This window comes from Anguilla anguilla, chromosome 6 (assembly GCF_013347855.1).
Source record: "Anguilla anguilla isolate fAngAng1 chromosome 6, fAngAng1.pri, whole genome shotgun sequence".
NCBI lineage: Eukaryota > Metazoa > Chordata > Actinopteri > Anguilliformes > Anguillidae > Anguilla > Anguilla anguilla.
The window spans coordinates 4153541-4167305 of record NC_049206.1 but is presented as its reverse complement, the minus strand read 5'-3'; the positions used below and the strand labels follow the sequence as shown (position 1 = coordinate 4167305).

Sequence of the window (13765 nt, the reverse complement as noted above, 5' to 3'; positions counted from 1 at the left end):
ACTTTTGTTATGATTAAGTGTAATCTCAAAGAATCTAAATAAAGAAGTATGTGCTTGTTTGTTGTGTGTGTGTGTTCATGTGTGTGTGTGTGTTCATGTGTGTGTGTGTGTGTGTGTGTTCGTGTGTGTGTGTGTGTTCTGAAGGTGGCCAACCTGAACGGGAGAGACAGCACGTTCACGCTGAAGGACGGCCTGTTTAAGGAGCTGCAGACGGGCTGGCCGGGGTACAGCGAGGGGGACCAGCAGCTGCTCAGCAGGATCCTTAAGCGGTAAGGCTGCTGAGCGGTGCACACGTTAAGCGCCTGGCCCACCGTACGGAGCTCCGCTGGGGCTGCTTTGGAAGCAGCAGTTTAGCTGTGCTGGAAGTGAGAATGTTTCACACCCACAAGCATATGCAAGTATACACACACACACACTCACACACACACTCACACACACACACACACACACACACACACACAAAAACAGACACACGCACAAGCACAAAGTCAGGCATGCACACACACAGACACACACCGAAAGAATAACAGAACTGCATCGGTGGTTTGTTTTATTTGTTGGGGTTTTCCTGTACAGTCTGGTTTTTGGGGAGTGGGGGCGGACGGGTTCCTGTGGTGTGCGTATGTAAACAGGGTGGGGGGGGTGTTTTTTTTTTGTGTGTCTGGTGCTTGTGCAGGAAACTGTGTCAGTCCCAGAGCAGCCTCCTGGTCCCTGGGGTGACCCCGGGCACCCCCCCAAAAGAGCCGGCCAGCTGCTCCCCGTCTCAGGTGAGCCCCTTTTTTACCGCCGGGTCATGTGCCCGTCAAAACGTCGCCGTTATGATCAGGATCCGGTGTTTCTGTGGTAAACGGTTCCTGTTCCTGTGTTGTTTCCCTGCGGCTCAGTAGGGTACGTTCTGGCCTGTGTTCGAGTGGGGCGGGGGTGGGGGCGGGGGGGGAGGGCGGGGGGGGGGGAGACGCTGCTGTGCAGGCTGGTCTGTACCCGGGCTGTGGGTTGTGGGGGGGGGGGGGGGGGGGGGGTTTAGATTGGGACGTCCTGCCAAAGCAAACGTGGGTTGTGGAACAGGCAGTGCTTGAGCTGGGGCACACACTGCTGGGAATCCTAGGAGGGGGTGGCCGGGGGGGGGAGGGGGGGAGGGGGGGGGGGTGATAGATTCGATCCGTCACAGGAAGTCTTTTAAAAGTTCATCCAGTCATTACCGGTTATGAGTAACGTGACCCGTTCAGTGGAAATACACAGGATGGGTGTCTGTAATATGCAGAGTGAGACAGAGGGAGGGAGGGAGGGAGGGAGGGGGGAGAGAGAGAGAGGGTGAGAGTGAAGAGAGAGTTTACAGAGAGAGTGTGAAGAGACAGTGGAGAGAGAGTTAAAAGAGAGTGAGAGAGGGTGGAGAAAGACAGACAGAGGGACGAGAGCAGGATGAGAGGAAGAGAGAAAGGAGAGAGCGTGAAGAGAGAGAGAGAGAGATAAAGGGAGGGAAGGGGGAGAGAAAGACAGAGAGCGGGATGGAGAGGAAGACAGGGAGAGTGTGAAGAGAGAGAAAGAGTGGGTGATGAGAGAGAGAGCTAAGAGAGAGGGAGAGAGTGAAGAGAGAGTGTGTGAGACTAGAGTTTTAATTCTTTCTTTGACCGTAAAGGCAGCATCCCTTCTCTGCCAGTGGCCAAATGAGGCGCTGAGAATCCTGCTGACCCAGTTCTGTCTGTGACCTCTGACCTTTGACCTTCCCCTTTCTCTCTGTCTCATAGAAACGGCCGGCCGGGGACTTCATCGACCCCCTGGCCAATAAGAAGCCCAGGATCTCGCACCTGGCCAGCAAACCAGCAGGCCCTCCCAACGGCAAGCTGAGCTCGTCCAATGGGAAGGAGGCAGGGGCGGTGGGCGGGGCTCAGGCAGCCGCAGCGGCGGTGGTGACGACGTCGGGGGACGGCCTTGGTGGCTCGCAGCTCCCCCTGCTGGTCGTGCCGCGCCCCTGCGACTTGCTCTCGGACCTCGGCCACGACTCGCGCCACGACGGCGCGCGTGCCAACGAGGGCCAGGAAGCGGCGGAGCGACTGGCCCCGCCCCCCTCCTGCCCTGCCTCTAGAGCCCCGCCCCCTTCGGCCCATAGCCCCGCCCATCTGCTGCTGGCCCCGCCCCCTCAGCCCGACTCCGCCTCCCTCCTGCACGGCAAGTCCAAGAAGAAGTCCAAAAAGCACAAGGACAAGGAGAAGGAGAAGGAGAAAGGGAAAGAGAGGGGGAGGAGGGGAGGAAAGGAGAGGACGGGAGAGCACACGGACAGCACCGAAGGCCAGAAGAACAGTGTTTCACACACCAGCACAGGTAGTGCCCCTCACTACCCCCCCCCCCCCCCAATACTGTGCACCCCTTTACTCAAATCACGGACCTTGGGGCATTACATTACATTACAGGCATTTGGCAGACGCTCTTATCCAGAGCGACGTACAACAAAGTGTATAACCATAACCAGGAACAAGTATGACGAAACCCCTAGAGAGAAGTACCGGTCCAAGTGCAGGGAACAACCGCCAAAGAACTGCTGGTATTCCACCCTCCCTTTACCTGGGAATCAGGTGTGAATACAGTCTGGCCAATCAGTAGCACTAACTGTTCAGGTAATTTACCTGGGAGGAAAGAAAACAGGGCTGCATTTGGATTCAAAGGGCAGGTTTATTTGCATAACCCTGTTTTTTCTCATGTCAAAAAAAGACAGAAAGGGTGGAGTTTTCCCTCAGAAACTCCACTGAACGCACCTGTTTTCATCTGAAAGTAACTGAGCACCAGCTCTTTGCAATGTGATGGTTCCCTCTAGTGTTCACGGCATTGCAGTGCAGCACAGTTCTGACAGAACGTAGTGCCTGCTTTGTTTGGCTGACTGCTTAAAGCAACTCAGTGTGCCTGTTGTTGGTGTCGAGGAAGAAAAAAACAACCTGAGACGATTGATCTGTTAATAAATAGTTAAATTTGTCTTTTTTGTTTTGCTTTTTCTCAGATCTGAATGGAATCTGTAAAAGCACCAGTATTCCCACATCGACGTCGGAGGTCGCAGACTACTTACTGTAAGAATATCTCTCACTACTATACTTATCTGAGTAATACTGTAAAGCAGGTGTGATAGCAGGAAGAGTGCTACGTTCACACCTTAAATTATTTTACTGGAACTCTCCTGCATTACTGCTGCTGATAGTAATGTTAACACACTGTCTCTCTCTCCCACCCTCCCTCTATAAACAGGAAGTACACAGCGATTGGTTGTCAGGAGCAGAGGCAGCGGTATAAGAATGACTTTAACGTGGAGTACAGTGAGTACAGGGACCTGCACGCGCGGATCGAGGGCATCACCAGCCAGTTCAGCCTGCTGGACTCTGAGCTCAAGCAGCTGCAGCAGGGAACCGACAAGTACAAGGTACCCTGCGCCCCGCCTGCGTCTTACCTGCGCCTCACCTGCGCTTCACCTGTGCTTCACCTGTGTCTCCCTTGCGCTTCATCTTGTGTGTTTTTTTCTTTGTGTTCTCTTTCACAGACAATCCATAATCAGATTCTGGAGGAGTATCGAAAAATTAAAAAGGTAAAGGTTTCACTCCTGTCAGTGTGGGAGCACAGGCCAGCGTCGCCCCTCCTCCCGGCCGAGCTCTCACCCCTCTGCCCCCCCCCCCCCCTTTTCTCTCTTTCCAGACGAACCCCAACTACAGCCAGGAGCGGAACCGCTGTGAGTACCTGCACCACAAGCTGGCACACATTAAGAGACTCATCTCCGCGTACGACCAGCAGCAAGTGCGCAGCTGGCGCTAACGCCGCTGGGCTCCTCTTCCTCCCCCCCCCCCCTCCAGTTTGGGTGAGGGGGGTGGGGGCATATGTATTTGTGGAGAGCTTGTGGGGACTCAACCCGCGACGTTCCAGAGCGTTCTTGTGGAAGATGCAGCCCGCGACGTTCCGGAATGTTCTTACAGAAGACGTGACGATGGGGGGCGCTTGATGGATCTCCCCCTCGTTAGACCCTGGAAGCACTAACGAGGACAGCCCAGACCCGGCTGTTGTCTTTTTCTCCGTTTTTTTTTTTTTGTTTTTGTTTGGAGGTCGTCTGACGGTGGCTGTTTGGCTCTGTTTGGGTAGCGACGCTGCATTGGGATGTTTCCATTGGTTTTTTTGTTTTTGCTTTTTTTTTTTTTCACGGAGAGGGGCTGTGAAATGCACCCTCCCCCAAGTCCTGGAGGTGGAGGTGATCCCTCATCTGATGAGTCATCACACTGATGAGTCATCAGTGGACCGGACGGAGACGGATGGTCAAAGCCCAGATGCATGATGGGAACACAGGATTTCCATTCAACTGATGAAATATGAAGTGATGGAATTATTCTGTGCTCCTCCTGCCCCCCCAGATTAACAGGAGGCCTGTGAAGCTGAACAGTTGTATTATATTGTAATGTATTTTCATTTTTCCCTTTATTTTTTTATTTATTCCTTTTATTTTCTGAGTTGCATAGGGTAATATATTCTGTTCTGATTCTACACTCCTCCATGTCAGTCCTCAAAACTGCAAAACACGAAACAAGCATATGAAAAAAAAAAGCTGACTGTATCTCTTGTGTTTGTCTCCTCCCCCTCAACATCAGACAGTATTTCTGTGCACAACCAGCACGTTGCCTGTCAGTATACTGCCCTCTACAGGCCAGCGTCAGTAAGAACAGGGTTCCAGCCCGCTGGGATGTATTCACACACAGGCGCCAAGAACCAGAACTGAGCAGCTCCTGTGTTTAAATGGCTATTTCTAATTCAGGCTCCACACCCAGCTCAGTCCAGGGGTCAGATGGTAGAAATTCTGCCCTGTGTTTCTTCCACCCATGAACTCAGCCAGCTGATTTCACTGATTAGTTCTACCTCCTGACTGAGGAATCATGCTAATTAGCAAACCCAGGTGATTGGATCAAAATACTGGGGGGGAATTTTACTTTCCGAACCTGAATTTTCCACCTGACTGTGTGTCCCACCTGTTAATCTCCTTTCACTGAGAGTCAGGTGTGTGTGTGTGTGCGCGCGCGTGCACGTGTGTGTGTGGAATGAGAATAAAATTTCCCTTTTATTTAAGGTATAACACAAGCACTGGAGGTCTTACACAACGTGTCCTTTCAGTATGGATATTCACTTGAAGATCAATTCTGATTGGCTGCCTAAAAAAATATACGCTCTGCTGATTGGTTAAAATGCTACTGTGCACTTGAGAATACCCACACCAAATCCCCTCATTGCGGGCCATTCTGGGTCCCCTGTTTGTTCCTTTAAAGAAAGAAAAAAGAAAAAAAAAGTTTAAAATCACAATTAAAGGAAATGAGCTAAGTATCAGTATTAGTTTGGATCTTTAGGTCTAAGCATTTATTTTGACTACTTTTTAAAGAGTCTTAAAAAATAATCTGGAGAGGCCTACTGTGAAAGCAGGAGTCCTGGTCTGAGGCTCCGCCCCCCCCCCCCCCACCACAGATTCGATAACGCCCCTTTCCGCGCCAGTGTTACTGTGTGGGACCCGCTGCTGCTAACCAACCGACCGAAAGGATTCGGGCCTGTCCAAAACCACAGCGCCGAACTCCCTCTCCCTCGCAAAACACACTGCGTCTGACTCCTGCCCTCTTCCGGAACTTTGTGAGGTCATCCGCATCCGCATCCCAGGGTGCACTGGCTCATTCTGTGTTCCGGAATTTTCCACTGAGACTGTTACTTTTCACTCAGCATTTTTTTTTTCTCTGGCATTTGTGTAGGATGTCAGAGGCTTGTTTAAACACTGGCCGAATGTGCCAAAAAAAATGACCCGTCGTGTTATTTTGGGGACGAGTGACACAAGACTGCTGTTTTAAAGGTGGCTTATGGGACAGGGAGGGGGAGGAGGCTGTCTGTCAGAACAAGAAGGGAGTGAAATTGATCTTGACGTTTCAATAAAAAAGTTCTACTTGTATGAATCCTTGTCCCAGTGGTTTGATTTTCCTGTCCATCATCCCGTGAGCTGGTGCTGAATTTGCGTCTGTCATGCATGGAATGCAGCGCAGCCAGGCGCCTGATTGGACAAAGCCTTGCCTCGGGAGGGAGGGTTGCACTCACGCGACTCTACGCTCAACCCGCAGTCTCTGCTCCACGTGCAGTTCCCTTCTCCGAGGCACTGTGCGCGTTTGATCATAATCATAAACATTATTTCCCTCTAACATAAGCACTCTTTTTTTATACTGCAATATCACTGACCGTCCCTTCTTCTACAGTCAACAGATTTGACAGGTACAGCAAGCTCATTACTAAAGTAAATGCTATGTAACTCATGCATTTTCTTTACGTTAACACGGGCTTAAAGTATTTAGCCATCCATCTCTGTACATTCATTCATTGCCGCCAACGAATAGGGGGCGGGGTTATGGATGTCGTAGACCCTCCCATACCTACGTCAGAAGGTCAGCTGCTGGTCGCACACGCGTTGGCTCCAAGATGGCGGCGTCCTTATGTCAGTGTTACCAGGTGAGATGCAACGTGAGAATATCATTGAAAGGACATGTTTTAGTAACGTCAATGTATGGATAATACATAGGCTCAAATAATTCGATAATCTGTTACGTGAAAACATGGCGCACAACGCCTTCGATTGATAGAACAAGCTCTGCTTAAAGTTACGCACTCAAATGAGGAGGCGTTTCTCAGTGGTCTTGGTACTGAAAATGTGCTGGATATCTAGCTAGAGAACTAGCCAATGGGCTAGCTTGTCAGCCGTCTCGTCTTGGCGTTCAGTGACTTCTGTTGTGCAAAAATGAATGAATAGGCGATCCACTCGTCTGTGCCGGCTAACTAGCTAGCAAGCTTCACTAAGACCAACATATCAATGTCAGCTAGCTATAGCTGTACACAGAAAGAACATTAGCCAACCAGGCTATTTATCGTAGCAAGGCCTGCAGTAAGCTAGCGTTAGCTTGCAGTGAATTTGTAACTCTAAAGTCGATTTTAATCATTTCATTTACAATTTAGAGAAGCCGACAGCTCGTTTGTTGCTTATTTGTTTCAATCCAAAACAAGAAAAGGCCTGGCTTCAGCACCACTGAAAAATCGGCATTGGATAGAATCAATGAAATTATGCAAACCGCAAGATGCCACCGGGGGATGAACCCCAGGCGTGCCAGTTCTGGCGCTCGCTGTGATGTTATTGTTACTGTTGACCTACGATGCCAGGGGTACATTGACCGTGCTGTTCAGTTAACCTTCAGTAGAAAATTCCCGTTGTAAAGGTATGCTTGTTAGTTACATGTTTTCCGTCTGCGTTTCAGCTATGTATCAGAAGGGGTTTACCTCTCCTGACAGCTCGGTCGTATGTCTACGCCTCGAACGTTACTCCAGTCTACCGGATATGTGTGTCGCCTTCAGCTTCGTCGCAGGTAACAAGCATAACTGTTGATTCTCATATCGGTATGATAAATGTGTGCTCTTTTATTGCACAAAGGTGTTTAATTGTTCATTTTTAAATGCTTGCTAAACCATGACAGAAGTGTGGTATACGGCTTCGGCATCGCTGCATTGGAAATTTTTTTTTTTTCTGTGTGCAACAATAAACATTTTCTTATATTTCACCATGAAACGTCCCTGTAAATCGCGAGGAATAGATGTGATCTGTTTCTGGTGCCCTGACTTCTGTGTGTGTGTGTGATTCCTGATTCCCCGATTTCTGTGTGTGTGCACGTGTGAAGGTGCGGTGCGCGTCAGGAGGAGGAGGGGCGCGGAGGGGGTTCCTGGGGGAGTTTGTGGACTCCTTGAAGCAGGAGCTGAACAAGAACAAGGAGATGAAGGACAACATCCGGAAGTTCCGGGAGGAGGCGAAGAGGCTGGAGGACTCGGAGGCCCTGAGGCAGGCCAGGAGGAAATACGTGAGTGCAGGCCTGCGGCCTACCGCCAAAATCACAACCGCAATCCCCCCCTCCCTCAACCGGGGGACCTGCAATCCCCCCTCAACCAGGGGCCCGCAATCCCCCCCCTCAACCAGGGGCCCGCAATCCCCCCCTCAACCAGGGGCCCGCAATCCCCCCCTCAACCAGGGGACCACAATTCAGCCCCTCAACCAGGGGACCCGCAATCCCCCCCCCTCAACCAGGGGCCCACAATCCCCCCCCTCAACCAGGGGCCCGCAATCCCCCCTCAACAAGGGGCACACAGTGTTTTTTATGTACCCTACTAGCCTTGTCTTTTTTTTTTTTGTTTGTTTTTTTGTCATTTTTTAACATTCTGCTGTTCTGCAGTGTTCTAAAGACTAGTACCAGTTCCTCCTCACCTCCCCAACGCTCCTCTGTCCCTCACAGAAAACCATCGAGTCAGAAACGGTGAAGACCTCTGAGGTGCTGAAGAAGAGGCTGGACTCCCTGTCCGAGACCGTCAAGGAGGTGGGCTCTCACTGTTGCCGTGGCTACCGGGCAACCTATCAGAAAGGGGGTGTGGCATAGTAGCTGACTACACTCTAATGTTTCTATTAATTAAAAAAAAAACCCACAAACGCGTCTCTCCCTTTGTCTTGTAATCATTGAGACGGCCATGGTGGTGATGGCACTTTGGATTGTAACTTTGTGTAACTTCAGCGCTTGTGGTGTTTGAAATGCACTTTCGTAAATCACTTTTGCTAAGAGACTCTGCTAAATGGCTGAACTGTAAATCGTGTGGACGTGTCTTCAGAAACGGTAATGGAGATTGTTGGGGTTTGGCCACGCCCCCCCCTCTGACAAGCCCTTTGTTCCCTTCCCCTGATTGGACCGTAGGGCCTGGAGGAGGTGGGGCGCACCGACCTCGGGAAGAAGATCAAGGAGGGCGTTGAGGAGGCGGCCCGGGCGGCCAAGCAGTCCGCCGAATCGGTGTCCCAGAGCGGGGAGAAGCTGGGCAGGACGGGCGCGTTCCGGGCCATATCCCAGGCAAGACCCAGGGGGTCGTCCCGTCCCTGTCCTGTCCCGTCCTGTCTTGTCCCGCCCCGTCCCGTTCCATCCTGAGGGGTTTAAATCCGCAGAGCAGGACAGGAGTCTGCCAGACATGCTGCTCATGAAGTGTTCACCCTGGGACTGTTCTCCCAATGAAAAACATTTAACCAAGCCTGTGATTAACACAAGCTGCTTTATTTTAAAATTAGTTAGATCATTAGAGAGAGAGTCTTCATTATGTCCATGGGGCAATTTGTTGTGCAGCATATAGTGACAACCACTTAACAACAAATGTACAACAGATAAAAAGACAAAACAAAGAATGACTCTTGGACATATACTTTTTGGTATGAAAATCAGTGTAGTTTGAAATGAAGATTTGAAAAAAATTTTTGTTTGTTTTTTAGGGCATGGAGACGGTGAAGAAGGAGATCGACGAGCTGGGCCAGAGTGGGCCCTACCGAGCCCCGTCCCGTTTGAGGATGAGGACTGACTTCTCCTCCAGGGGGTCGGGGAGCGACTCCCGGGTGTTTGAGGCGAACGAGTATGTCCCTTCTCACCCTACCCGACCTGTACCGTGTATTTACACTTTCAACTGATGCTCCTATCCAGTGTGCCTTACACGGCTGACATTTTTAATGTACAGTCCATTTATCCTGCTGCACGTGCGGCTTTGCACGGTGGTACTGCAGCGCTGCCACATCTGGGATTCAAACCTGCAACCCCTGAGTTACAAGCCCAGCTTCTGAACATTATATCACACCGCCCCCCCCACTAATTGAACAACGGGATTTGCGAATGCCTTGTCAGTATGCTGGCAGTTGGCCACACGGGGGCGCTATAGTGCACTGAAAACATACATTTTTACCTTTTTGCATCTCTCTCCCCGTTTTTAAACTGTGCCGTGTTCTGTGTACGCATGTACTTGTAGATCTTTTCCTCCTAATGAATAAAAAAAATTAAAACATTGGACGGAAACTGTCTGTAGTTCACTGTTCACACTCCGCTCAGTACACACGCACACACACACGCACACACACACGCACACACACACACACACACACACACACACACACACTTTGGCTTCAGACTAATGAACTGAACGTGTTTCTGCAGGGATGCCATGGGGATCGTGCTGCACAGGGATTCTAAATGGTATCAGCAGTGGAAGGAATTCAAGGACAACAACATGGTCTTCAACCGTAAGGAACAATTCAAGCGGAACCACTTGTGTTTTAATATTTCATTTAACATGCACTTCCCTCTGTTTCTTACACGGTATGGTGCATTTCACACTTCAAACAGCAGGGGGCGATGACACATTTTTGAGTACAATCTCTGGTTTTAACGCAGGTCTGTTTGTCCCTCTTCCTCGTTCTGCAGGGTTCTTTGAAATGAAGATGAAGTACGACGAGAGCGACAACGCCTTAATCCGGGCGTCGCGAGCTGTCACAGACAAAGTCACCGACCTCATTGGTAGAGTATTCCATATTTATTCTCCCTCTTCTGTTTTTGAGGAAACATTAACAACTGATAACTCAACTTTTTAAGGTTGGTAATCAAATGAAATTTTATGTGGCCTTGTTTTGGACTTTGACCACCCCAATTTTAATGTAACGTAGAAAAGGTTATTTTCAAAAACTAACCCCCGTTTTCTGAGAAAAATCCAAATATCCTTTTACAAATGGTATGTCATTTTCAAGGCTGTGGTGCATGATGGGAATTGTTGTTTTTTATCTGTAGGTGGGCTGTTCTCCAAAACGGAGATATCGGAGGTGCTGACGGAGATCCTGAAGGTCGATCCAAACTTCGACAAGGAGTCCTTCCTCAAACAGTGTGAGCATGACATCATCCCTAATGTCCTGGAGGTGAGTATGCATCCTGTCCCAGAGCACTAACCCTGAGTCAGTTTGAGCTTGTTTGTATATATAACCAGGGTTATTTATCTGGGTTTACTGTAGAGTATCTTTGTTTCAGGTGTCTGAAGCGCTTGGTTTACTGTACAGTGTCTTTGTTTCAGGTCTTTGTACGTCTTGGTGTACTGTATCTTTGTTTCAAGATATCCAAAGATTGTTGTTCTAGAGTATCTTTGTTACGGGTCCCTGAAGATCTTGGTTTACGGTAGAATATCTTTGTTCCGGGTCCTGATCTTGGTTTACTGCAGAGCATCTTGGTGTACCGTACAACATCTTTATTCCTCCTCTGTCTCTGTCTCCAGGCGATGATTCGTGGAGAGCTGGAGGTGCTGAAGGACTGGTGCTATGAAGCGGTAAGTACTGTGAGCTGAACCGCATGTGAATCCCTACAGATGTTATTACAGCGAGAAAAACAGTAAATGCAATCCTGAACACTTACCTAAGCGTCTGAATACCAAACCCGACATAAATCAGTTTTGGGCTTTTCATAGGATGTGTTGACGATACACAAAAAATGAAAATCATCCTTCAAGTCATGTTGCATATGAGCATTTTTGAAAAGCAGTTTTCCGTAGTGCAGTATAGATAAGTTTTGACTGACAGTGTAGAATAACGGCTAGAGAACTAGGCTTGCAACCCAAAGGTTCAGTACCCAGATAGGCCACTGCCGTTGTACCCTTGAGCAGGGTACTTCACCTGAATTACTTCAGCATATATTCAGGTGCATACATGGATACAATGTAAAAAGTTGTGTAAGTCGCTCTGGGCATGTAATGTACTGTAAAATTAAGACTGCGCTCTTCAGAAGACAGAAAGCACAATGGCTCTTCCTTCGGACGTGTGATGTATGGCATGATGTATTTTGACCCTCTTTTCTTGCCGTCCGCAGACCTACAGTCAGCTGGCTCACCCTATCCAGCAGGCCAGAGCCATGGGGCTGCAATTCCGCTCCAAGATCCTGGACATCGACAACATCGACGTGAGTCTCCCTCTCAACCAGGAAGTTGCCGATCAATGCAACTTCCTGCCTTCTGCTTCCACTTCCTCTTCCTGCTATGTGGATACTGCCTCTTCCTCTTGTCTTCGAAATCCTACTGTGTGTGTCTGTGTGTGTGTGTGTGTGTGTGTGTGTGTGTGTGAAGGTGTGTATGTGTGTGTGCCTCTGTTTGGGGGGGGGGGTCTCCGCACTCTATTCTTGAACCCCCCCTTTTTATATCACATTCGCTCCTCTGTCTCCTCTGCCTGTTTCTCTCTCTCCGTCTCCTGCTCCCTCCCTCAGCATCACAAGGTCAATCCCTCTCCCCTAATCTCTGTTCCCTCCCTCTGTTCCTCTCCCAGCTGGCGATGGGGAAGCTGATGGACCAGGGACCCGTGCTGATCATCACCTTCCAGGCCCAGCTGGTCAACGACATCCGCGGCCCCAAGGGGGACCTGGTGGAGGGGGACCCGGTAAGTGCGGGTGCAATGTGCATGGGGGCGGGGGGGCTGGGGGCAATAGTCTTACAAATATTTTCATATTTCATGTGTTGTAATGTAAAAAAAAACATTTTGGGTATGTTTATTACTTCAAAACATACTGCTGTGTAGTGTAAATGTTTATTGTTCATGTAAAAATTTGGCTCTATATTCAAATGTGTCATTGTGGCTGAGAAGGAAAGAGCTAAGTGGAAAAGAGTGTGTGTGTGCGCGCGCGTGTGTGTGTGTGTGTGTGTGTGTGTGTGGATGGATGGATGTGTATATGTGTGTGAGGTTTGGAATCCCTGGTCTGTCTCTCTCTCCTGTTCCCACTCTGACCTCTGGCTCCCTCTGCTGGCCGGCAGGAGAAGGTGCTGCGCATGCTGTACGTGTGGGCGCTGTGCCGGGATCAGGAGGAGCTCAACCCCAGCGCTGCCTGGAGGCTCCTGGACATCTCCGGCTCCAGCACGGAGCAGGTCCTCTGAGACAGGAGGGAAGGGACTGGAACGCACGGCTCAGTGCACACACACACACACACACACACACAGCTCAGTACACACACACACACACACACACACACACAGTTCAATACACACACACACACTCACTCATGCACATGCACATACATACACAAACATGCGCACACGCATGCACACACCACCACGCACACACACACACACACACACACACACACACACACACGCACAGGCCCCTTCCTGTCTACTGCTCAGAGGAAACTTTTAGACCTGGCTCTGGCACTATTGCCTGGTACCATCCTTGTAGCCAGAGCGGAGTGGATCAGACTGGATCGGACTGGACCAAACTGGGCGCGTCGTCCGCAGGCCGACTGGATCTGTGGGTCGTGGGTGTGCTGGGGACCAGTCGAGATGCTCTCACTGAGCGGCACAAAAATCGCACCTGGCACCGTGACCCCCTCCCTCCTCCGAGTCCATTGCGTAATGCTGGGATCTGTCCAATCAGACGGGAGATTGGTCCTTCCTTCTGCTGAGTGGGCGGCGACTGTTGGTGCTGAAAGCAGAACTGCTCACACACTTCCTTTAGGAATTAGAAACGAACGGGCCAAACGCAAAGAGGAATACTCCTAAATATTTATGTACAGAAATTATTTGTTGTCCGTGTCCTGAGTTTTGTGCAAGGCTTTAAAAAAAAAAAAAACAATAATAAACACAAAATGTAATCTTAAGCTATTACAAAAAAAGCGGAAACAGCGCTGATGTTTATCTGCACATTTCAGCGAAATGCAACCTCCGTTGTTTTGAACTGAAGTAACGTGGTGTACTCTAGCGCTCTTGCTCTAGTATTTCCAGCGTAAGAGGTCACTGTAACCGCAGCGTTGACAGAGGAAACTAAATGTTCTTTGGATGTTTTGTTGCGGTGCGCCTCGTATTTCCGTAGTTCTGGTTTTGATGCGGCGCATCGAAGTCTGGCGCAGTGGCGGGCAGGCGTTTGGCGGTGGGTGTG

The 13765-nt window shown here is 49.8% G+C and overlaps 2 protein-coding genes across 4 annotated transcripts in view; both read left to right on the top strand.

Moving 5' to 3' along the window:
- LOC118230378 (RNA polymerase II elongation factor ELL-like) overlaps positions 1-5945 on the top strand; it is an 18481-nt gene extending 12536 nt beyond the window's left edge. The window contains exons 6-12 of the mRNA XM_035423348.1: positions 145-269; positions 677-767; positions 1746-2319; positions 2990-3056; positions 3232-3403; positions 3521-3565; positions 3673-5945. Coding sequence (XP_035279239.1) covers positions 145-269; positions 677-767; positions 1746-2319; positions 2990-3056; positions 3232-3403; positions 3521-3565; positions 3673-3789 — 1191 coding nt within the window. The 3' untranslated portion in view covers positions 3790-5945. The remainder of the gene's footprint in view (positions 1-144; positions 270-676; positions 768-1745; positions 2320-2989; positions 3057-3231; positions 3404-3520; positions 3566-3672) is intronic.
- A 432-nt stretch (positions 5946-6377) lies between these two features.
- Positions 6378-12880, top strand: LOC118230379 (mitochondrial import inner membrane translocase subunit TIM44-like). Of its 3 annotated transcripts, XM_035423350.1 has the most exons (14): positions 6460-6489; positions 7287-7394; positions 7704-7880; positions 8310-8390; positions 8760-8909; positions 9320-9456; positions 10029-10114; positions 10296-10388; positions 10656-10780; positions 11131-11181; positions 11718-11807; positions 12167-12277; positions 12649-12804; positions 12853-12880. In XM_035423350.1, exons 1-13 carry the CDS (start codon positions 6460-6462, stop codon positions 12766-12768), a joined length of 1359 nt encoding a protein of 452 aa, XP_035279241.1. In that variant the 3' UTR covers positions 12769-12804; positions 12853-12880. The 3 variants fall into 3 exon arrangements, with proteins under 3 accessions (XP_035279242.1, XP_035279241.1, XP_035279243.1); XM_035423351.1 differs by lacking the exon at positions 12853-12880 and having other exon boundaries at positions 6378-6489; positions 12649-12843; XM_035423352.1 differs by lacking the exons at positions 6460-6489; positions 12853-12880 and adding an exon at positions 7076-7193 and having other exon boundaries at positions 12649-12843.
- Positions 12881-13765: the final 885 nt, after the last annotated feature.

Coding starts and splice junctions, on each gene's coding strand:
- LOC118230379 (XM_035423350.1), top strand. CDS start 6,460: ATGGCGGCGTCCTTATGTCAGTGTTACCAG. Junction 6,490..7,286: donor CCTTATGTCAGTGTTACCAG/GTGAGATGCAAC, acceptor TCTGCGTTTCAG/CTATGTATCAGAAGGGGTTT. Junction 8,910..9,319: donor CGTTCCGGGCCATATCCCAG/GCAAGACCCAGG, acceptor TTTGTTTTTTAG/GGCATGGAGACGGTGAAGAA.